This window comes from Apteryx rowi, unplaced genomic scaffold (genome assembly GCF_003343035.1).
Source record: "Apteryx rowi isolate R43461 unplaced genomic scaffold, aptRow1 scaffold_257, whole genome shotgun sequence".
Lineage (NCBI taxonomy): Eukaryota > Metazoa > Chordata > Aves > Apterygiformes > Apterygidae > Apteryx > Apteryx rowi.
In genome coordinates, this window is record NW_020448941.1 from 949,862 (window position 1) to 975,143 (window position 25,282).

The following is a 25,282-nucleotide window of genomic DNA, read 5'->3' on the forward strand; positions in this document are numbered from 1 at the left end:
ACACAAGAGTAGCAACGCCTGGTAAACTAAACGAAAGCTACTTTAATACTGGGAGAAAAATACCGAAAATAAGCCATCAACACTTAATTTGGAACACAATGTAGAAAGGAATTTAAGATAAATAACTGGTTTCATTTGAAAAGTTCAATATTCAAATTAATCAAGTGACATTCAGCAATCTCACAGGCCTCAATGAAAGTGCATTTTCTGAAAAGCAGTTAAACCAGAAAACAAAATTGTCAATGAAGTTAGCATAACTACCTTTGCTTTAGACAGGAACTAAACTGAAAATCTCAAAATGGATACTCAGTGAAGTATAGCTGAATCTAGGGGTTTTTTTTAATATTAAAAGTTAGACTGTTGCTATACACAGAAAGAAATCTTTAACCTGAGTAAACTGCCTGTATCTAACATAAATGGAAAGTAAATGTTGAAAGAGTGTCACAATTCTGTATCCATTCAGAAAACATGTTGTGAATATATTCAAAACATGCAAAGTTACCTTAAAACAATCAAACAGGTGATCAAGCTGTTCAGGAGAGAAATCCCAGGCTAACTTTGCAAGGAGATCATGTACATTTTTAACAATGGCTTCATGTTTTCCTGCCTGTCAAGAAAACAAACAAATAAAGAAAAAAACCCACACATCTGTAGCAATCCATACCAAGAAAAGTGGTATGACATTCAGTGCCATTTTCATAAGACAACTGTCTGTGGTGGCCAGCAAGAACTGCCACACTGCTCTCAGCATCAACTAGCTGCGAAGTCACAGTATTTAAGTTTACCATATATATGTAAGTATTTAAGTGTGTGCATGTGTGTACATAGACACACAAATATAAAAACTGCAATGTTACAATATTTAAAACAACATACTGAGGCAGTAGAAGATAAAGTCTAACAGGTTGTTTTAACCTACATATCAATAATTTCAACTTAATGTAAGGTGGTTTTTTTTTTAAGAAAAAACTCAAAATCCATTTCTTCAATGAATGTCATTCTATTTCAAGGTGTAAACCGATTTTTAGTATCTCCAGTATTTTAATTTGGAGTATTTTCTTTGTGCTAGTGGACTCATGCACAACTAAAGCATTCTATTACCAAAAAACAAAACAAAACGGACTTCAAAATGCTGTCTGCTAGTAAGTCTAACAGCAGCTTATAAACTGACAAACAGTCTAACAATCAAACAACCTACAGTAAGATGTTTGGTTATTATACTAGATAACGGTTTAAATGAGGTTCTGGAGTACCTTACAATTTTGACATTTAAGGATGAAGACAAATAAGAAAACCAGCCAACTGAATTTTAACCCTGGGTGAGGAGAAAATATCTTTCCTGCACTCCCAGGCTGGAAAATATATCTCATAGTTCATCTCTACACTCATCAAAAACAATAATTTTGGACTAAGTGAATCAACAGCTGATTTACTGTAAGAAAATTTCTGTAAGTGAAGACTAAAACAATGCAAAACAAACACCTAAAAACAAACTCTGATGTAATTAATCTCATACAGTATAAAAAACAGATGCGTCAGTTCTGAAATGTTTTCTTCTAAAAGCTAGCATCAGTTGTTCACTTGAAAACAACGAAAAAGAAACCAACACCTTTTTTTGTATGCTGCACAGTGAAATTCTTTCTAATGTGTCCTATATTTATTTATTTAAAGCAGCAACATTCATTTTCATGTTATGGGTCAGACTGTAAAAGAGGCAATAACTACACCAGTTGTATCACTCAACTTCACAAAACATGTTGCTATTTTTTTGTCTTTTCAGACATTTTCCTGCAAAGAAAGAATGAGAGCACACAGGGCAGAAAGAGCACCTGCAGCATAACAGAACTGAAACAAGGGGAAACATGCACAGAGCCGCTGGGGGTGCAAGCAGAGTAAGAATAAGGAATATACAAACATCCCAAGACAAGATCAGTAACAGAAGTGAGGGGAAGCACGGGAGGAGGAGGTAAGGAATCTGGTGTGTGAACTGTGAGCTTGCTGTATGGAAGCAGGGAAGTATGTGTCATGTTCTAGCTAAACGCTCTAGAACATAAGTAATGAGGCCCCAACACTAATCTCTGCAATTTCGCTTCTTCTCCATCCAGATGTTTCCCTGCAAATCAACAGGCTGCAATTTAATACTTGTCTTTAGAGATTTTGAGCATTAATCCTTGCACCAAAAATACTTTTATTTTGTGAGTGTTGTGTTTGTAAGACTGTAAAATGCTTCAATAAAACTTATGTATGCTTTCTAAAGGCTAGAGCAGCATGATTTTATTACTTCTCATAAACTACTTATTTTTATTCTAGTTGCATACTGAGCTTCTCAGGGCATATCTATATCAACAAGTGTAAATTTGTGCATGCTTACCCTCTAAACCAGGCAGAAACATCATGGCTCCAGTCTGAAAGCAAAACCACATCAGTACTGCACTGAGCCAGAGCTAAAATAGCCTGCCTGTTACATAAAGCTACGCAGTAAATCAACTGCCCTCTACTGAATTCCATACTCCAGCTGCTCTTAGAAGCTGTTACTTAATAAGAACTTCTAAAAACTGCTATAGGCAGGGAATAGCAAAGTTGCCATAAATCATTTCATATTAGCAGATTTTGATACTCATCCTGTTTTGTTATGTCTTATTTTAATTCCATGGCCAAAGCCATGACTGAACATGGTCTACTGACTTCAAATTTCACATGGAAAATGCGAGACAAATGTGCAGCAAGTGCACTGTGGCAACTGTCTTATTGAAAGCATAAGAAGTGAGCAAAGTCAGTCAGGTATCTGACAGCATGGAAGGTTTATTCCTAAATTTATTTTGCAACTGTTGGGGCAGACTACCCCTGTCTTTTAACAGTGGCGCTACTTGTTCAGTTTTCTGGAACTGGAACAGTTTGGCTTAAACTAACTTACCCAGGTGCCCCCATTCTCAGGCCTACTAACTACAAACTAACTTATCAAAGTTCGTTTCGTTTTGTTTTTGCAGACTTCTTAAAAGACAAGTCTGGAAAGGTCTACACACCATAAGCTGAAAACAAACAGTATTATCACAGACCTTAACTCAAGTAAATCATGCACCATTATCACTTACTAAACACATTAAGACGACAATTCTGAGACTCAGGACCCAAAAGAACGACACTTGGTTTCAATTTTTCCTTTAGTTTTTTCTAACATTGAGCATAAGAAGCACAAGTCTTGAAACAGCTTCTATTGTATGAAATTCAGTACTTTCTATTCCAAAATTGCACTCCTCATGTAGAAGTTATTTGTGACTTAAACTTCAACACATGACATAGAACAAGATCCCTCCTGCTCAAAAGCAGATTAATAGCTTAATTCTTTACCTGCGCAGCCCAAATGTTGTCAAGATCCTGCAGAGTGAGGGCTTTTTCTTTGATGACAAAACGTAGAATCTTCTCTAATTTCTCTACATACTGAGGCTGATGAAGACTATCTCTCAACACAATCGATAAAATATTATTCTGCTGGATCCATTCCTGAACATAAAAAGAAAGTAGTTTTACCTCAAATTATTGAAGTGCTATTGATAATATTTAAGATGAAAAGAAAAATCCAATCTGTTACGGATTAATGTTTTTTTATACACAATATTCTATCTGCAAGAAGTCAGAAAGATGCAGCACAAGAGGAAGGCATTTATCTCTGACTTTCATTTCCTCTTACCAAAAAAAAAAAAAAAAATCAATATTTTAAACATCCCAATATGCTCGTCATTGTAACATATTGTGGAAAACATTTTTTCAGGCATGTTAAAACCATGAACTCAAAGCATAACAATGTTCAAACAACTTCAAATATAAAGAGCCAAGGGGAAGAACAGTTAACTCTTTTCTTCAAGGAGGACAATTTTCTTCTTCCAGTTCACAATCATTTTATACCAAAACCAAACCATTTAAGACACTTCTAGCTGTACTGGTATGCCTACAGTACAATCACATTAAGAGGGCATAAGCTAACACTGAAATATAAAAGAAAAAAAAAGTTAGATTTAATTTTTTTCAGTTATAGCTTTTTTTTTTTCCCCTAATGCTGCTACCTGAATCAAACTGTCTACAATATTTAATTAGCCGCAACTTTTTCAATGGTATGTACTGATAAAGTATATGGCATCATGTAATCTGTTTTGTTCAGATTGAAGCAAAGCAGTGTGTGCTCTGAGCATCAAAAAACTCCCAAATACACACAGTATCATACCTCCCAACATAGTGTCCATGATTACATACCTATAACATTCAAACTAGTCTTTCATGAAATATTTAAACCTAAATGTTTTCATTTAAGATCAGCAGTCTTGTTTGAGATACCAAACTATGGGAATGTGTAAAAAGAGAGACCCATTTCCTCCTACTGCTTGAAAAGGTCAAACTTTGCAATAATTCCTTCTTGGCAGCAGTCCTTTTGCAGATTATAAACCTCACACCAGGTAGTCAGTCACAAAGCTGAGGCAGAATAGTGCAAAAAATAATTTAATAAAATTAAGTTCCATGAAGATCAGGAGAGAATTGTCTTTATAGTACACCATACTGCAACTTTATAAAAGCTCATTTTAATAGTTCCCCCACATAATCACTCAAGCATAAAGTAGTATTAAAATATACAAATTATATATTTAAAAACCACAAAATATGATGTCCGGAACTTTCTGTACCAACAAATGTAGATCAATTTTATTTTTCTAAAAAATTCAGATGCTCAAATGTGAAAAGCAGAGTAGTCACTTAGAACTCCCATTACAGAATTTCATTTGAAGTGCAAAAAATGAATAGAACCCTATTTAAATGAACATTCAATTTTTAGGTACAGTGGCACTGAGGTTTCCAAATAATCACACCTGGGTTTTTTTCTTTTTCTTTTTTAATACTGTATCAATATCATTCTATTCAACGATCCCTTTTTTAAAGCGTATCTTTAGCAGCACTGAAAATATTTCTTAACAGAAGCCTGGAAACAAATAGAACAATCCTTCTCTAAAAGACTACTTCTTTTAAAGCAACTTATTACCATGACATGTAATACCTGCTGCTTATACCACGAAGCATGAAAATTAGCAGTGTGTGCAGGATCATTAAATGTAACTAGTTCAACAATTAAAGGGATAAGAAGAAAGAAAGCCTGTTCAACGAATTTCTGTGATGAGAACTTACTGCCATTCTTTCTGCTGTAAGCCACTCTTCCTCTTCAGGATTACCATGCCGATGGGTATAATATGACACACTAGATATTACTTTGTTAACTTCATTTAGTGCATTCATTTTACCATTGAAAGAAGAAATTTGTAACAACCTGTAAGAGAAATTAAATGTAAGAAGCCTGAAAGAAAATGTAAAAAGTACCATAATACATTAGAAATAGCATCTTACCTAAGTATCATTTTTAACCTAAATATTTCTAAGTTTTTTACAGTTTCTTCTTGTCCTGGAACTCTTGAAGCTAAGTTTTTTAGAGATTTGATTATCATTGACAGAGCATCATTTTTGGCTTCGTTCTTTGCTTCCTTTTTCAGTTCATCATCTGTTAAATTTTCTAAAAATTGTGGAACCATTTCTATAATTGGAAGGAAATATTTCTTCACTGTATGTAGCGTTAGAAATTCGTAACATTGTCCAAATGGCCTAAAAAGAAAGAGTGGATCAGTGCCACAGTGAATAATTTTTTATTTTTCTTAAGATAGTAAGGAGCAATTCATTCAAGAAACTTTACAAATACATGAAATACTGAAGGTAAACACAAATAATGAAAAGATAGCTCTGCTTTGGGTGGTGGTGAGAAGAAGAGAAGTGCCTCAGGAAAAGACTTCCAGTTCTGCGTTAATATCATATTTTACCTAACATAGCCCAACTTTTCCAAATACGTGAATCATTTTAAAAAAACAAACAAAAAGACTTACTTGATGAGAGCTGCAATTATTTGAACATTCAATGCTGATCCACTCATGAAGCGATCATGCAAGATCTGAAACCCATTTAATGTGCCAAACTTGTTGATAAGATCTACTAGCCAACCCTGCAATATAATAAACAGTCATTTTCTGTTTTTTACAAATGACCTAGAAATACTTTTAAGTAATTGTTAGTAACAAAACTTTTTTTTTTTTAAGACTTTACACAGCAAAGTTGTAGAAGATAATAGAATTGACAGGCAACTTGTCTTTATAGACCAAATATTCAGTTTTAAGAAAATAGCTAGAAATAGGTAATACCAGCTTTTCCATTATCACATCATTGGACAGATTCTGTATACATTAATTATTCAAGGAAATTTATCAAATACATAAGAATAAAAATGCCTGTACTTCAGATCGAGGTTGCACTGCTAAGTTACTACAGAAAGCATGATGATTCTGATATTCCTTTCTGATCCTGGAAGTGATAATGCTGCATATAAAAGCAGTAACACAGCAAATAACATTCTTATAAACAAGGCTAGCAATGCAATGAAGTCCAAGTCTTTATCTTCAATTCTCACATATCAAGAGCTAGCAGCTCCACAAAACAAACACACACACACACACACACACACACACACAACCAACAACTACAACCACCCCAAATTCAAGAGCTAAGTGAATTAGACTGATGCCATTGGGAACACAATTCTGAAAAATCCAGATCCAAGAATCCAAACAGAATCAACAAATCAAAAATAAGTAAATAAATAAATAATCAATCAATACTGGCATTCTATGTCCCATCAAGAATGTTTCTTCCATCATTGGGAACTATGAAAAGAAGGAAGAAAAGTACTGCTTTTACCAGGTAACACCCTCCTTAGAAGTATGTCACCTAGAAAATCATGTTGAGTAAGAAGATGTAAATCTATCAACTGGCAAACATAAGTGGGCCAATTAACACAGTAGGAACGGCATTCCAAGTGGAGTTGTGCCAGCTTACCACAGTTGAACACATGACAGTGAGAGTTTGATTGTGGACCAAAGACTGAGAAGAGTTAGACAGAATGGGAAAGGCAGATTAAATCATAATCAGGTAAGAGTCAAAAGCAGCAAAACTTCAGTGATACACAGAATCAACTATTCTTTTTTTCCCCCTCTAAAAACACCTTTATAAGGTTACTGAGTAATTAGATAACTCTGAATAAAATCGAAAATACGTATTAAAAAATACATATCTGAAAAAGCTGGCATACCTTTGGTGATCGTGGGTCAGGAGGACGGGCATAAAGCTCATCTTCAGCGAGCTGGACTCCTGCAGGAACTGTTTCAGAGGGACGTGTACCATTGTATAGATGGAATTTGCAGTGAGGATTTAAGGCCATGGCAAGAAGTTCAAGAAGGGGAAACCAATCTTGGGACAGCTTGGCCACACAAAGTTCCACTAGGCGATGAGTGTTGTTAATAATACATCTCTATTAATGGAAGAAAAACAAACAAACACACACACAACAATAAGACACGTGACTGAATTCTAACATGAACTATAGAAACTGTACCATTTGTACCTGGCAAGCAAAGTTGCATAAAAGTTTTGCAATACTTTTCATCTGTACTTCCTCTCAATAAAGGCTTTAAACTTTTATCTGTTTTCAGCTCAAAATTAAATTTGTTTAGGGAAAAAAAATTTTTCATTGAGATACTCATGAATCACCACCGAACTATTAGATTTTTCCTATTTTCATATATTTCTCTCAGATTTTAATTTGCTTATCTTTACAGTTTCAAGTTTGGCCTATGACTAGCTGCCCAACAGATAATTTTCATATTCAAGCAGCTGCTACATATATTCAAAAGTTAACCAAGTTGCTAAAAGCTTTTACTAAACAAAATAAAATAAAATAATCAAAAGCAAGCCTTCATGTCCTAGCATTCACATAAATATAAGCAGGTCTCTAGACATCTAGCTGGACAGCCATCAGCCCACTTAACAAGAGCTGCACTACTGAACTACAAAATTTCAGTTCTTCCCCATATTCTGGTGTTTTATTTCCTTCCAAAAACACCAGAGGCCATAAGATGAAAAAATGATCATAGAAGGATGAAACTCCACTCCCTCACCCCCGCTGCAAGAGCCACGTATATGGGAGCTCTCCTCCCAGTTCTCTGTTGAGATGATTTTCTAATATGACACTCGACCTCTGCAGTCTCCATCCTCATTTAAGTTACTCTGCTTTTCATAAATACAACTTAAAAACTCACATGAATCTCAAACTTCCAGCCGCTCACTGCCTCATCCGTAAGGATTTTTGTGAAAGATATTGTTAACCCATCTCGAAAAAATCGCTGGCACGCTTCACTTTTAACATCAAGGCCTATTTTAAAATAGAAAAGGGGAAAAAAAAAATTATATATGCAATGTAATTAGCTGTTACATGAACTTTTAAACACTAAAAGTAGTGATTTGGACTTCAACCCTTTGGTGTTCAAAGTTTCAGAATTATTTTAAAAAGCAAACCTTGGACCAAGACAAACTTACGTAAGTTTGTAAGTAAAAACATCTGAGGTTTTTTTCCATGCTTTTAAAACTCAAAGTTAGACTAGCAAGAATAACTGTAAGAACAATCTTTAACTTCTGCTCTTTAGATATACATGCACTCATGTTCTCTCTTACATGGTTACTACCAATAAAACTCAGTGAGCAAGAAGGAGAAAGCGAGATCTGATCAGTCTCCCAGACACAATTAACCTGCAAGAATAAATAAGCATCCTTTCACCTGTCACTGCAACTTGAACTACTCCTGTAGTTTTGCTGACAGGACACAACATACCTAGACCCCAAGACTGCCATAAACCTCTGTAATCCATGTGCATGAGAGATATGCATACTCTGGTGTTCACAGCTGACCATATATCAAGTTTTAAACTTAAAAGGAGAGTCCTCCAAACTCTTTTAGTAATTTTTAAACTTTGGGGTTATTTATAATCCCAGTATTACAAGAAAGCTGCATTTCCCCTTCAAAAGTTCACTTAAAAATCTTAATAGTACTAAAAGTTGAAAGAAAAATGTTTAACATACATGAGTACACACTGCAGACAACAAAAGCCATCAGGCACATTATAGCAACAAAATTGTAACCTGCAGTTTCTCTACAGAGCAAGTTCAACTGGAGGGTCTTAGCATTCATGAAACAAGAGTGTTCAGACTCATAGAAAATATTGCCAGAAAAACCTATATACCCAATAATGAGACCTTCTGACAGTAAGATCTACAGGTTTGGGAAGGACTGACCCGAGTTATCAAGTTAGTCCCTCATAGTCACAAGCAACCATACAATGGTTCCTTTCAAAAGGGTTTCACACAACTATTCAAGTTATTACAGACCACAAAGCTTCCCAAAAGCTTCTAACATGTCTTATGAGCCTGTAGCCTTATGGTGGGTGCAGCTCTCAAGCAGCTCAAGTAAATCAAGAGCCTTTGAAGAGCCACTGCCACCTCCCTTCTTGAGCACTACTCTAGAGTTCCCTCTTATCACTGCAAGAGGTATATGATATATATTATGTAGCCAAATAACAAAATATCATATTTTCATACATAGCTCAGTCTGGGTTAATTAGGCATCCCTATACTATATAGCAAGTGTTAAGACCAATATTAAAAGGCCACAAACCACAACAACAACATGACACAAGAAGAGAGCAGGAGAGACCGACACCGCCTAAAACTTAGGTATTTGCAGTTAAAAAAAAAAAAAAAAAACCTTTGTTAGATTAATTCCTCAAGGATGTAAAGATCACAACGTCACCCTGTACAAAGGGGAGGGCACAGAGGGCATCCAGACTGTTCACCAACCTAGGGGAAATGTTCTGTTTTTGAATCTAAATGTAACAGTGAACTTAAGTCTTGAATACAAATGAGTTACTAAGCAGTCATTCAAGTGGTTTTATTTTAATGCTCCTTAGAGTACCACTACACTACCCTGAAATTTCTCTCAAACTTTCAAATAATTCCGGCACAATCTATTCGCACAATGGTGGGCCAGCTTCAGCCAGCAAGACACTTCAAACAAATTTCAGGAAAACCTAAAACAGAGTATGTTGCAAAATACATCGTCCTTTCCGTACTTCATTGGATTTTGAAAGAGAGGGATGATGGGAAAATTTTAGAAGATACTGGGTAACTGCATAGCCAGGAGTAACACATGTAAGCACGTGCTTCATTTCAGACTACTTTTCTTCTACCTTCTCCCATAATGCTCCATACTGCTGAAGCAACAGCAGAAATTCACAGAAGGAACCAAGGCTAGTGGTCTGCAAGGACAGGAATATCATGAAAAGCAAGGTACAGGAGTCCTAAAAGACAGCAGGATGAGAGAGGAGGCAGCAACAAGCCAAAGAAAAGTACAAAGAGGAACAGCAACTACACTTCACCTAGCATTTGCTGCTTAAATCAGATTCAGTATCACTAATTCTTTAGGTAGGACCACAAGCATCTATTTTTATCTTATTGTCCAAATTAGGAAGGCAGAGAAAGGATAAGGCAGAAAAAAGAAAGAAGTTAGTGCATACTGCTCTGAGGTCAGTATTTAGAGACAGGCTGGGGAAATGGATTGTGCGGTGAGAAAAAAGTGGATATGGAATGAAAAGGTCATAGGCAACATTCAGTATATGGGAGTTGTAATGAGGGGGTTGGAGGATGAATAAAGGGGCCATTTGACTTCTGAATCCACACCTAAGAACAGTCAAGTCTCCAGATAAGTTGCACAGCAATAACAGATTGTGAATTAACCCTGCCACAAGAGCAGAAACACTCTGGGTACACAAAACCTGTAAGTCCAGATGCAACCGTATATGAACAAGTTCCGATGCACCTGAGGGGTACTCAGCAGCACAGGGTTGGAGCACCACAGCCCCAGGCAGAAGCACCCAGCTCTTTCCCAGGACTCCTGATTGCACAACTCAGGGCAGCTGCAACTCCAGAGCTGCACTAGCTCCATGCCCTCATCCAGTGCTGGGCCAGCAAAGCCCCCTCAGACCTGGAGCCTCATGAAGGGCAGCACAGAAATCCTTCAGCAGCTCAGCAAGGCCGCTCAGACCCTGCGGAATGGATGGTGATCTGGAGCTACTAAGCTCTGGGGAACCCAAGCTGCCCCATGTGCACAGTGGCTACACACTGCACTCACCACATACTCCAAAGCACCTTTGGCAGATTTTCAAGAACTCTTAATCATCAGGGACATTCAAGTCCTGCTGCACCAAGATAACAGTCCTGACCCTGCTGTAGTTCATTCCACTGAATTGGTTCTAGGCCGAAAACCTAGCTAAGAAAATTTGGAACACAGAAATTGTCTGTCCTTGCTTTAGAAAGATGGCAAAAAGCAAGCATTTCAACAAAATGCAGAAGATACAGTTTTGGAAATATACTCGAGAGTTATCCCACAGAAATGCAGACGTTCATCCAGAGAGAGTGGTCTTTACAGGAGAAGCTGGAAACAATGATATTGGGTGGCCTAGCTTTTGTGCGCGCGCGCACACACACACACACACCCCTTTTTTTTTCTGTGAGAGGCTCTAGCCTGCCTCTCTCCTCCTTCCCACTCAGCAGGCCCCTGCAATTCATCACAAATGAAGACTTGGGACCAAAGCTGCAGCTTTAAGGTGTGCTATGAATCTCATTTCAGTTTGAATGAACTAAAAATTGTAAGAATTGTCTTGAATCTTCCTTGTGTGTGTTGCACTGGGAAGTTTTGGCATCATGTTAAAAAACAAACATAAACATTATGAAGAACCAAATCCACAAAAAAGGCAGAGAAGTAGACAAAGCTGTTGAGGAGATTTTGAAAGAAAGACTGAACCTATTAAATAAAAAAAAAAAAACAAAAAAAAGCAACCCCCCCCCACACACACTAACATGGACAGTTTCTTCCTTCTAAATGTATAGCATCCAGCTCACTACGACATTAATTTCTGGAGCAAATCTCACTATTCAAAACACTAAGTATTCCAGAATAATCAAGCAAAGATAAACATCATTCTTGCTGCTAAACACTATTTTTCAAAATTTTTTTTCAATTAGCAAGTAACTCCAGATTATCACCTGATATTCATACAGCTTGTTTAATGAAGAATATATTGATGCCTAGATATAAAAAGATAGTCTTCCATAAATAAATATCTGCCAGGCAATAATGCAAGTCACAGTCTAGACAGGATTTGTACTACTCTGTTAAACCTTCTCCTTTCACTGGAACATGGTAATGATGAAATTTAATTCTTATACAGTACATTTAAGTCATAGTTCCTGAAGTGATTTTAAGAGGATGTACATATCCCTCTTATTTTATAGACAGAGCCACAAAGAAAGCAGCTAGCCCAGAGTCATTTCAGAAAGGCAATACCAATGACTACTGGCAGTGTTAGGAATAAAATCAACTTAAGAACCCCAACTAGAAAACCTTGCTTGACACAACAGTTTAGCAGGCTGTTAAAGTAGTTTCTGACACCTCACGATTGAATGAGCCACAGACTGCAATATAAGATTTATGTAATTCAACTGTTATTTTTCATTTTCTTCCCACAATTTTCTTCTCTGTCAGAACTCCTCAGATTAAGAAAAAAGCCCACAGATTGGTAGCAAGGTGCCCAATTTCAGATCCCACTGAGATAAGAGAATACATTTTCAAGTTATTAACAAGACACTTATACAACATTTATATCATTTCTATACATACACAACTCTGAAATAGTGTCCACCAAGTTCTGAACTAGAAAAAAAAAAATCAGTTACAGCAAGTGAGCACTTATCATATTCCTTGAGCATTGACAGTTATTAAAAAAGGACTGTCTTAGCCACCTTGTAAATTCAAGTAGTGAGGGAAAAACAAAACAAAACAAACAAAACCAACCAACCAAACTAGGAGGTAGCTGAAAGATAAAACAATTAAAGAACTATTTGTAGCAACTTTCTTTAATTTCTCCTTAGCCAATAATCTTTGCATATGCTCACACATAGGAATTCATCTAGCAGAATGTGACAGGAAAAATTAAATAACAAATGCAGAAGCACTTTTCAGAAATGAACTTCAAATTAATAAAATCATAGAGCATAAAGTATATGAATAGATGTCCAGTTTTTCACAACTTCAAGAGGAAAGCCAGAAATAGCTGAAAGTTTTCAAACCAAAAGTCAAGTGTGGTGCTTTGTGGAAGTACGTGGATGTTAGAGTAGCCAAAAATCTCATTCTGCTCATATTACTTCATTGCATCAAGGATGGTTCTGTTTTTTTTTTTTTTTCCTCTCCTCTCTTAAGATTATGTACAACACTGGCACAGCTAACAGTACATACCTCTCCTCTCCCACAAATCACAAACGGAGAATTTCTTCCTTACTGCTGTACTCAAACAGCCTAGACACATAGATGGCTGCATTTTCTTTCCATAAGGTGGCATTTATTTTGCTCCTGAGCAGGTATGATCTCTTGAAAACTCTACGCTCATCTGAAGATTCCTGCTAGCTCTATCTACATGCAAAGAAAGCTGATTCCAAGTGCAACTCTGGCAGATAAATCAGTGTGGGCAACAGCATATCATTACTTTATTTTGGATCACAAGTATGCGCCCTGACTTTTTGTTCTTCAGAGAGCTCCAGAGCAAAACCAGACACTCATAGAAAATAATCAGGATACCCAGAATTTCATAACTACAGCCAGCTTTTTATTCTTGGAACTGTTCAAAAATAATCTTTATTATCACAGACATCAAATCATCCTGGTCTAGCTATGTCACAGTAAGGAAGAGGTACTTTGTATGTCATTTAACACACAACTAGCTCATAAGCGTAGATACCCTAAAGAAAATTTATCTGACTGTTGCCCAAGTATACAAGTAATATCAAAAAATACTGACTAGAACAATAGACCAAAGCAAATTTCCACCAGGACAAAACTTTTCCAGAACATATGGCAAATTTGTCACTCTGACTAGTACAATGTAGTGAACACATGCACAGTCCTGAGAAGGAATTGTCCTAGTTCCAAGAATTACTATTCTCTAAGTCATGCTTGAGAATATTAGGAACAAATAGAATTTTAAAAGCATATATATTTCAGATTTGAACAAAAGTTTATGGCAAGACATTTGGAAAGCTAGGTTAGTAACTTATTTTTAAAAATTTAAAGTTCTTTCTGTTTTAATATTTGTTACAAAGACTAGGTCTGATATCAAAGTGAATACAGAAAACGGGTAGGACAGGATTGATTTTTATTATTGTAAGCTTATTCAACCTCCATGCTCATATTAAGGCACCTAATGTCTAACTATATTGACAGTTTTTAAAGTTTCTGAACTATGAAGCTTCTACATACTGCTTCAGGATACAGTATCTTCAGGATCAGGGTTGTAACAGAAATAAGCATTTTTTAAACCTCCACCAGGGATTCAAAAGAATTCTCAGCAGCAAAGAGTTTACACTCTGGTCTAATAATCATTAATTGCCTTTACAGCCTACCTTTTTTACTCAGATCAATAGCAGCTTCTAGAAGAACTTCTAATTCCCCTTTCGGCAACACAGGAACAACCCATCGAGGCCTGTATTGAGGAAAAAACAAAACAAAAACACAAAACACTTATTTGTGCTTCTTAAAATAAAGAATCCATGGCCATGTGTAATACTTTAAAACAGAGTAAAAACATACATTTTTAAATGAACTGATGAGAACTCTACTTTTCAAACACACAAACAAAAAAAAGGCATTCTGTTTTGTGACTCTTTCTTCACAACTCTAACCCACTAAACAAAGTATTTCTGGAAATCCAGTGAAAAAAAAGACATATGAATTCTGCTTTTCATATCAATATATTTGCACAAATAATCCTTAACATCTGAGGAAAAAAGTGCGTAAAGTATGAAAGTACCTGTTGATCATGTCATCCAACTTTGCCAGGTCTGTGTGTGGAAATGCAGGCTCCTCATCTTCAAGCTGAGGTGGAGCATCCCCTTGGCCCTGCTCATCAGGCGGGGTAGCTGGGGAATTCTCGTTGGAAGAATCAGGTGAAGATGTCTAAAATTGGTATGGAAAAAATACTTTGATTAAAAATGGTCTGCATTTGTGTGCCACGTTTTGGTATTTTTCCTTCACATTATGTTTCAAAGAATAACTTTGAAGAAAATATCTGTCACCATACAACATAACAAAATCATGGCATTTTAGATCTATCAACAAAAAAGAAAAAGAAACATTAAATTTGCTATAAGCATTATATCTTGACAGGTTAAAAATTAAGCTACTTTCCTAGAAAGGAGAAGAAAGCGTTTTTTTTGTAGGAGACTTCTACTTTCAGTGGACCGCCCACTGAGAAGGTGAAAACAAAGACTATACAAATGCTCTATTTTTACAAATGTTCTAAAGAGAGGATGGATGTTTTAGGCAGAAAGTCAAGCTTCAGCAATAGAACAGAAGAATCAAGAGCGATCCATGAAAACACTTTGTAAAAAGATTTGCCAGAAATGAGTAAAACACATCTATGAAGCCGTCTCCTAAACAACCTCAAAGCACACTGATTGGTTAAACCCATTTTGATGGGCCAGTTCAAATGCATTTTGTAGCTGCAAGCTTACGTGCATACAGAAATAGTACAGACTGACGATGGACCAAAAAAAGTTTCAAATTGAAACAGTAAGATTCAGTAGGACAAATGGGTACCAAAACATAAAAACATTTTTAACATGTTGTAGAAGAACAATTAATTCTCATGAGAGAACAACCATTAAACCTTATGATATTCAAGCAAATACCATCTTCATTGTAAATTAAAGGAAAAAAGTGTGGCTTTTTTCTGGATTTAGCTGCAGTTTAAATACATTCTTTTCTGATATTTTTTCCTGACAAAAGAGTAATCACACTATGACACAGTGCATTTGGAAGTTTTTGCTTCTTTCTGAAAGTCTGTTCACAAGAAACATGCCAAGCTGTTCTAAGTTAAGCTGTTCTTGCCAGGCTAAGCTGATGGCAGGGTGTAAAGACAACTGGGCCAGACTCTTCTCAGTGGTGCCCAACGGAGGCAATGGGCACAAACTGAAACACAGGAAATTCCATCTGAACGTAAAAGAAACACTTTACTGTGAGGGTGGTTGAACACTGGCAGAGCTTGCCCAAAGAGGTTGTGGAGTCTCCATCCTTCGAGATATCTGAAACTCGACTAGACATGGTCCTGGGCAACATGTTCTAGCTGACCCTCCTTGAGAAGGGGGGCTGGATGACGTGATCTCCAGAGGTCCCTTCCAACCCCAACTATTCTGTGGTTCAGGAAGTTTACTACAATGAACAGAAACTTAGCTGAAGCTGATATTAAACGTTCGAGAGCTCCCTGTAAGCTGTTTTATGCAAAAAGTGCTTTAGGCAGAACTGAGCATAAACAGAATTCACAGGGAGTAGTGTTGCCAGTCTGTGGCGGTCAAGTCAACAACGTGGTTCTGAGGAAACTTCAGACATCATTCCAAGAAAACTTCTTACCCCAAATACACATGCTTGAAAGAACTATATCATGGCCTGAAAATGAAACACCTTTTGCAATACAGTGCTCCCTAACAATATCTACTTTGCCAAGAGCACTGCCTTCAACCCTTAAATTCTTTTTGTACTTCCAGACTGAAAAAGAATACCTAATGTAAATAGTCTTCTCCAGGAATACACAAAAATCACAGTTCAAATATATTTCAGAAACACTATGTCTAAAGAACTAACCCCATACTTCTGAACAACTTGACTGTTAGTATCATACCTGATTCTGCTGTAGAGGAGGCTGGGACTGTCCATCAGGAGCCTGGCCCTGGCTATCATTCCCTCCTACCGGAGAGCCACGAGTCGTGGCTGTCATACTCGACACAGGGCAGATCTTTGCAATTTTGTCTGCTTATGTAGTTGTTGTGAGAGAAGAAATTATAGTCCACTTAGTAAAGCTGAAGTACCAGCATATGTTTGCCTTAAAAAGCTCCAACTCAAGAACATGCCATCTTGCAGAGACCATTGCATAACCTGAAAGAAAGATAATATGCTATATTGATACATGCATTAACAACAACAACAAAGTAATCCACGCTTGGAAAAGAAAACTATAAAAAGACACCACTATAAGGAATCTTTTATTTAAAATTTAGTATTCCTTTTTACTGAGTACAGCTGACATCCAAAGAAGATAACATTCGAAGTAATTTAACCTGATTATGCTGCAGGTAAACATTACACAGATCTTTACCTTTAGACCACTGAGAAATTGACACCCAGAACACAGTTGCTCACTCTAACACAGTCTTGCTTAAACTGCAATAGTAGATTTTAAAAACAAAATTAAGGTGTTGATTTAAGCGTAGGTATGAACCTAGTTAAGAATAAACAGCCACACTTGTAATCTTTTCCAATACTCTGTCCTGACACTGCCCAACAGCAGATGTCTGAGGGAAATTATTGGAGAGTGCTTCTACCTCAGCTAAGCTCAGTAGAGATCCTGCAGACAAACTTCTTGATCAAGGGCATTTGACCAGTATTCCCTTCTTCCACCTCTCACCTAGTGAAGCCTAGGTCTGCTGACCTTTCAGGCCCACTACAAAGCCCATCTTAGCCCCATCAAGTATTTTATGGGATTATATGAAGAAAATGGTGACATCCAATTTACATGCTAATCTTGTAATCATGACATACAAGCAGTTCAATAATCATTACGTATTTCAACTTTATTGTGTATCATTTAAGTAAAGAAATAAAAAGTTGCATTAAGCTACACCAGCAACTCCGCTCTATACCACAGGGCACTGTAAAACCATGGAAGACAAAACAATTTTCCAGAACAACTCACAGACTTCCAGGCACTACATAAACCAACAACAGTACTCAGAAAGTTCAAAAACTAAGCATGGTGGTAGAAAAAAAATTATACGAGCTTCCAGAATGATTTATTTGGTCCTACTAAATTCCTGATTCAATCAGCAAGAGCTTCAAATTTACAGATTCGAGTAAAATTTATGCTGTAACACTATGCATATTTTTAACTGTTTTACTAGGGCATCTCAGCACGAATTAATTTTCAGTGCTGTTGTTGTCTTTCTCCAAGACAATAAAATCCTTTCCTACATTATGCAGTTTGCAAGTCCAGTTACATATACAATGTGAATTTTAACTGTGAGTATGCTACTCCTCCTCTGCCCAGTCTCCAATATTAATAGCACCAACACACCTAGAGATCTCTCTTTTAATACTCATGCTACAATAATGTCTGCTTTTGAACAAAAGTAAAACTGCGTTCTTGGAATTCAGTCAATTACAATCTATCCTCACCCTTCAGAATTTATACTCAAAGTCTGTTAGGTCAGAAAAAGACACTACCACTTGAAGGTTTTTTTGCTGTTGTTTCGTTTTTTAGGAAGAAGCTAATTTTTAAAATACAATGTTAAAAGTTAAGCTTATTATTTAAATTGGTGTTCCTTTTACAATTTTTCCCTCTTTCATTTTTTGAGTATCTAACTGTTTTCTATTGAAGTTTAAAAAGATTGCTAAGTAAAAAGTATGAACAAGACTAAGTTCCCTGCCATGAGGATATATCCTTTGTTTACTGCAGCTCAATGCACTCAGTTTCCCCTGCACAACCTGACTGAGGCTTCTTGATATTTGCATAAACCAATGAAATCAAACTGTTCCCAATTTACACTGTACTTTTCAACAAGCCTAAGCCAACTCTACCACCACAATAAACGGCTCCATCCTCCCTCCACTGGCTGGTCCACAATACGGCCACACAAAAAAGCTTGTGATGGCACAAGGAGTGAGCTAGTAAAGAGACAGGAAAAGGGTTGAACAGCTCCTTTTAGCAGCAATCCTGGCCTAGGTTAACTTAAACTGCTAAAAAGTAAAGTGATCACTTAAAGCTGTGGTTTCAGAAGAACTTACATCAAGTGCAGGCAGGGCTGCTTAAATGTCTTCCTGTTCCTATACTAATGCTGTTGCACAAATGATCCTGAAGGGACCCAGGTAAGGGTACTGCTAAAGGGAACAAAAAAAACCCTACAAAGACAGTGGACTGGGGAGAAGTCAAAGTATTTTTTTTCTTTCTCCTGTTTGATGACTGCTTAAGACACTAAACTCAATGTGTATTGCTTATATTACATTCAACCCATTCTTCATAAAAGTGTATTTCCAAGGTGTCCAGTCAAGTTCACTTGTCTTGGCCACATCAGAACGCATAAGACACGGACAACTTCTTAAGAAATAAGCTCATCACTTCTCCTTACCCCAGTCTTTGTGATGCCCCCAGAGATACAAAAGTAACTTCGAGTCATGCTGAAGCTAACCAAAAGCATGCCATCTCCAGTAAACGGTATGACTGCTTCTTATACTATTTGCATATGTTAAATAGCAAAGATATCCTTGATGAGGTATTTTCCTTCTAACTACAGGGAGTATACAAATGTGTTTTTGTAAGTGCAAATCATCATCCAATTTATGCATTTTATATAATATTAGAAGGCAGTCATTTACCAGTCCTGTTTTTAGCCACTGATTTAACCATTTATATATTTTAGACAAAAATCAAATTGCATGCCCACACAGAACACTACCGTTTTAATCCTCTAGAACCGATTACCCACAAAATTCTGAATTCCAATCACAGTTCTTGAATTCAGATTCACCAATTTCAAATTTTTAGAGTTAAGACTCACCAAGGCAGGTAGTTTGGTTCAGCTCAAGATTAACCTTTAAATCGTATTAGAATTAACTTGTCTCTAATCAAATCTAAACTGATGCAGTGACAACATGTCTGAGTTTGCAGATAGCCCGATAGAAATAACCTGAACTGCCTGCATTCAGCTGAATGCTTTGGAGAGTTTATATTAATTTTTATTTTATTATATTTATTTATGCATTTCATTTCGACTATATATGATTTTGTATTCAATATATTAATCTGTGTTTAAAACAAACCTACCATCCTTGTCCAAACCTTTGAAAGGATGTTTTTACACAGTGTCAAGATGGATACAGACCTTTGTAAAATGACACATTAAGTACTCCATTATTAACAGTGATGTACGAGACTGAAGACCGAGTCAAATGAACCCCAGACTGGCATAACTGTTTTGATTGTCAGCTGAATAAATCACAATTTGTTTTATTTTTTTCATTTCTTTCTGTCCTTCTGATCTGTCATTAAACTACAGATAAGAGTCAACTTTTCCCCCCACCTAATTTGCTGTCATTTCAGTAAATACTACTGGGAAAATACTATTTTACTTTTTTGACTATATATACTCCTCTCTTAGGACACACCACATACTGTAAGTAACATTCCAAATCTGCACCGGCAACAGGTTGCACAAAAGAATTCAGAAACAGCACTGCCCTTGCAGCAAGAGTGTCCTCTGCTTCCAGGCACAGGAATTGAGTACGACTGCACACCTGAGCCTCACCTTAGCTTCTACAGGTAGCAGAAGCACTGGGTGATGCCTACATTCATAGCAACCTCATACCTGTGCGGCAGAATAAGAACATTTTGTTTGGAGAAGAAATCAAACACATTTTCTAAAGCCGGGAAAAAGCCATCAGACACAGGCTCCGGGGTCAGTGCTAGACAAGAAACAAATGTACTTGTTCAAATATGTACCTGTACGTACTACTCTGTTACAGGGTAATGCGTGACGCAGTAAATACAAAGGATAACATTTTAGCATACTAATGATTAAGGAATATACGTAATTTTCAATACAACTGCCTTCTGGAACGCCTTTCATCTGAGTTTCTCAAAGTAGCTTCCTCGAGAGTAACTGAAATACTCCAACAACATATACAGCCTTCCTCCCAAAATAATTATTTATAATATTGAGTCTCAGAGAAAGCAAATACAAGGTGACAAAAGACTGTGGCAGACCTCAAAACACAATTAATAACATTGCTTTATAATGCCCAAGTCCTAGACTAGAAACCCCAACCAATTTTTCCTTTATTTAAAAGATTCTGGCTATATAAAGGGTGCGAGGATGCGTGCCACAGAACCAATCTGCTCTGCAGTGTGATAACAACATATGCCAGGGTATTAGTCTGTTCTAGCACAGTTCAAATTTTTACACCTTTTCAATCTATTTTAGTTACTCAACATCTATGAACAGAGCTTTCTAAAATCATATACCTACACTAAGAAACAATAAGAAGTTTTTACCAAAATTATATATGAAATAATGTTCCTATCCCAACAGGGTCTCACAGAAGATGTGCCTTTTCATCATAAGAGCTGTACTGCAAAAACCGTAACTGCAGCAATACAAATTCTAGATTGAAAAGTATCACAGCTTTGTTTCATATGAGATTCTGCAAACAGCATTCTTATAAACCTAATAAATGCTGATTCATCACAAGGGTATGATGTGGTTATAGTGTAAGAAATTAGACTTAGGAATCTGACCTTCTACCTCATCCCTCTCTTTCAATCAAAACGTCTGCTCGTCTAGAAACACTTTCCCCAAAACCTGTAACACTGACCTAATTCAGCAGTTACATTTTATACACACCCCCACAATTTTATCATTCTTCTACTCTGTACCTTTGTTTTTCAGGAAAGAGGAAATGATTTATGTATTCAGAATATAAAACTACAGTAGTCTCAACTATTTGCTCAGGAAAGATGATGCACTAAGACTGAGACATATTCAATGATTAGCAAAAACTGGTCATTAAACAACAACTATTCAACAGAGCAAGAAACGTCTAAGCTGCAGCGCTGCTTAAAATATATCTGATCAGCAGCAGTTGAAGGAAGGTTGTTTTTCTGTTTGTTTGTTTTAATCTCAAATGTTTCCTATTACACAGACAATTATTTAGATTCCTTCTCCTAGCAAGGAAGTACCTGCACATCTGAGTCAGTCAACTGGATCAGTCCTCAAACGTTATTTAAAAATAAAATATTTTGATCACTAGGAAATTTCATCGTACACATTTTCAAGACATAGGAAAAGACAGACTTTGGCAGCACAAGTTTCTCTAATGTTGGGAACATTCTCCACAAAAATCTATACTTCAATTTACCTTCTTCAATCTCATATGACTTAAAGAATAAAGTGGGATATAGTCTCAAATATCCTTCAGTTCTTTCAGGATATATACATATATTAATTATATGTATATTTTTTTTAACTTCAAAGATTAATGTTGAGATATGTAAAGGCCAAGCTATGTCCACTTAATGGTATACAACTTCACTTCTTACGAAAAGCTTCTATACTTACTGCTCACGTGAGTTTAACAAGCAGGAGAAGCACAGAAAGTGAACTGCCAAAACAAAGCATCACCTTTTGCTGTCAGGCCAACAGGAAACCAAAGGGACCACAATTCTCAACTCCATAAATACAGTCTCACAGAAGAAACTGCCTAAGAGCAGCCAGATCTCCTAGTACCAGCTACACAATATTCTATGCTGAAGACAGCATAAAGGGATGCTGCAGAAAATGCCAGTTTTAAACAATGACATCTTTTGCTTGAGCAACAGTGAAGTATAACAAGTATGAATAGAAGTTGTATTTTAGACTTAGAGATATGACAGTCCGATCCTAATGTCTTTGCCCCACACTTTAAAGCACTGTGGAATTTATGCAGTAGTCTGGCTGAAAATTTCAAGTTCTGAGAACGTTCAAAGAACGAAGTTTTAATGTGAACTAGACTTGGGGAAAACAAAGTTCAACAACCTCAAGGAGACGAAAATGTCTTATTTACATCCTGTCTTAAGAGAACTGTGTGGCGTAATTCAAGTACAACTCAAGTACAGAGACAGAAAACTCAGTATTCTCTCCCATCACTATATAAAAATGAAAACAAAAACACTTCCCCCCACCCAACACACATCCTAGACCTAGAAGACTTAATGATGCAAAGAGAAAATTCTTGAGTAGTTCTGTTACTGCAAAACCATGCAGATTTCATATATTTAGGAGTTTTCCAAACACCAAAAGGGACAATGGGATTGGTTCCTCATGTAACTCTGCTTGAGATATTGATGACAAGAACAACCTGACTCACTACATTTAACTGTTCCAGGTGTAACAAGTAGCCTAAGCTTAAGGCAAGGAAGAACTTATAGAATCCCTTTTCAGGTAATCAGAAGCAGAGCCCCTTCTCAGATTTCTGTGGCCAAAGTTGCCTCCTTTCCAATAAAAGTTTTCAGTTTCAGTATAAAACTCTCATTGAAGTGTCAGGTTTGGGGTCCAAGAAATTCTAACCAAAGTAAAACTGTATTCAAGCTAAGGCTGAAAACCCAGTGTTTGTCACAGAATGTCAAGACAACAGATTTAACATATTTAACAGATATTAGTTTTTTGGTTCCACATGGAATAACTTCCCAGAAGACTTCAAAACCACCAAGGAAATACTTTAGAATCCAAAGCATTGCCTTACTTCAAGACAAAAATGTGAGTAAAAAAATATGTGAATGACAGAAGGAGGTAAGTTTTACAGATCCTGCAATTCTATTATTTAAATTTGTAGTTTAAACATTTTCAAGTGATTAAGAAATTACATTCAAGCCACTGCTAAGTAGCTAGCTAATGTATTTTATATGGGGGGGCGGGAAGAGGAGCTTTTGGTCACATGATAATGAAACAAACTAGTCCTTGCAAGAACATAATCAAATTGAGTAAATAAACCAAACACTGGTAAATGCATGCACTATAACCTGAGAAGAGCAAACTTCATTTAGAGTCACTTCTACCTGAATATTGCTAAAAAACATTAAAATCTATTTTAAAATTTGCTTATAACTAGGCCTTTTGCTTATAACTAGGCCTTTTGCTTATTATGCAGCCCTTTTCTTGATCTCACTAATGGCCATGCAAAAAAGTGGATGAGATTTCCTTTTACCTCATATTAAAAGCGCAAGCTACAACAGGAAACAACTCCAAAACTATATATATAAAAAAAGACCCACACCACATATCTAAGTACTTGATTACGTATATTTTTTTCAGACATAACTGGATTCAATATCATGCTGCTGAGCAACACTATGCTATATTTTTTTCCAATTATGCTACAGTTGATATCTTCAAGAGGCTGCCCTTCTGCAACCCAAAATAGTATATTCTCAGCAATTAGAGCCAATTATGACTACTCTTTATGTTTTAGAGAATACAAAGAGTGCATGTCACAATTTTCAGTATTTTTTTCTTGCGACTGGCCATTTACACTATAAATTCCTATCTTTCATCATTCTTGAGGTCAGAGCTGATGTAATGAAGTATTATAGTCTATACTGTGAATGACTACAAGCTTTCAAAAACATGAATAAAATCTACATAGAATATGATACTGTGGAGGATAACAGGAAAAACAAGGGCTTAGGGATTAGATTTTTTTTTTCCAAGATGCTTCAGAATACATGCATTAACTTAAGATGGTATGGTAGTAATATCAAAAGATGACAGAGGTAACTAAGAATGTGTTCACTTACTGTAAACCATTAACTTATGTTCAGGCCTTTGTTCATTTCAGAAATGAAATTAAATCCTTTATAATTATTCTGAGTAGACCCTGTAGGTCTAATTCTGTCAAAAGCCACATTTTCCACCACCCTAGTCCTTTACAGAGAACAGAAGAACATTAAACAAGGACAAATCATAGTTTAATATTTACACTTAAATAAAGCTCTAGATTTAGTAAAAGAATACACATATTTGCAATAGATATGTCACCTTCTATGCTATCACCTTCTGAGGTGATATTATTATGATATCATGTCTACTTATTGACACTGCAAGAAAGTAGAATATGTCTGAAGTTCGCATCAAGGACTGACAAAATGCTTTTAGTCCCCATTTCTGACTGCCATTATATTTGTAGTCATAGTCATACTACTTAAATACTTCACGATGTTTATCCAATTCTAAAATGGATGTAGTAGTCACACCCCTCAGAGCTATGTAGCAAGGTTTACTGTCCATAACGCTTTGAGAACCCTGTTTGTTCCTTAAAGCATTAATCCAAATGTTCGTAATTACAAGTTATGCTATTAAACATTTTTAAAAGATTAAATCTTACTTGATTTTAAAAAGAAATAATTAACTTTTACTGTTACTTCACACTCTACTCAACTGCTCTGCCTTTTTGCTACAAGGAGCATTATTACTGGATGCTCAGAAGTCAATGGACAAATCCAAATACATTCTCATTATTACAGGCAGCAAAAAACAGACTGCTGTTTAATGAAAGCTTCTCTCACCAAGATATGAATTCCTACAGCAAGGCACTAGGAAAAAGAAGAAATTTTAAAGTTTCAGAGAATTGAGTTACCAGTGATTTCCTACCAGTTGCCCAAGCACAATACAGAAGGAGAAAGACAAGCCT

The 25,282-nt window shown here is 36.3% G+C and overlaps 1 protein-coding gene across 2 annotated transcripts in view; it reads right to left on the reverse strand.

The window, feature by feature from the left end:
- Positions 1–16,945, reverse strand: part of USP9X (ubiquitin specific peptidase 9 X-linked) — an 84,393-nt gene extending 67,448 nt beyond the window's left edge. Inside the window, exons 1-10 of one of the 2 annotated variants that reach the window (XM_026067270.1) lie at positions 16,692–16,945; positions 14,826–14,971; positions 14,419–14,498; positions 8,175–8,287; positions 7,169–7,387; positions 5,913–6,028; positions 5,386–5,637; positions 5,170–5,308; positions 3,349–3,501; positions 503–607 (exon numbers count right to left, since the gene is read on the reverse strand). In XM_026067270.1, coding sequence (XP_025923055.1) covers positions 503–607; positions 3,349–3,501; positions 5,170–5,308; positions 5,386–5,637; positions 5,913–6,028; positions 7,169–7,387; positions 8,175–8,287; positions 14,419–14,498; positions 14,826–14,971; positions 16,692–16,787 — 1,419 coding nt within the window. In that variant the 5' untranslated portion in view covers positions 16,788–16,945. The remainder of the gene's footprint in view (positions 1–502; positions 608–3,348; positions 3,502–5,169; positions 5,309–5,385; positions 5,638–5,912; positions 6,029–7,168; positions 7,388–8,174; positions 8,288–14,418; positions 14,499–14,825; positions 14,972–16,691) is intronic. The other variant, XM_026067271.1, reaches the window with a different exon arrangement.
- Between the last annotated feature and the right edge of the window lie 8,337 nt (positions 16,946–25,282).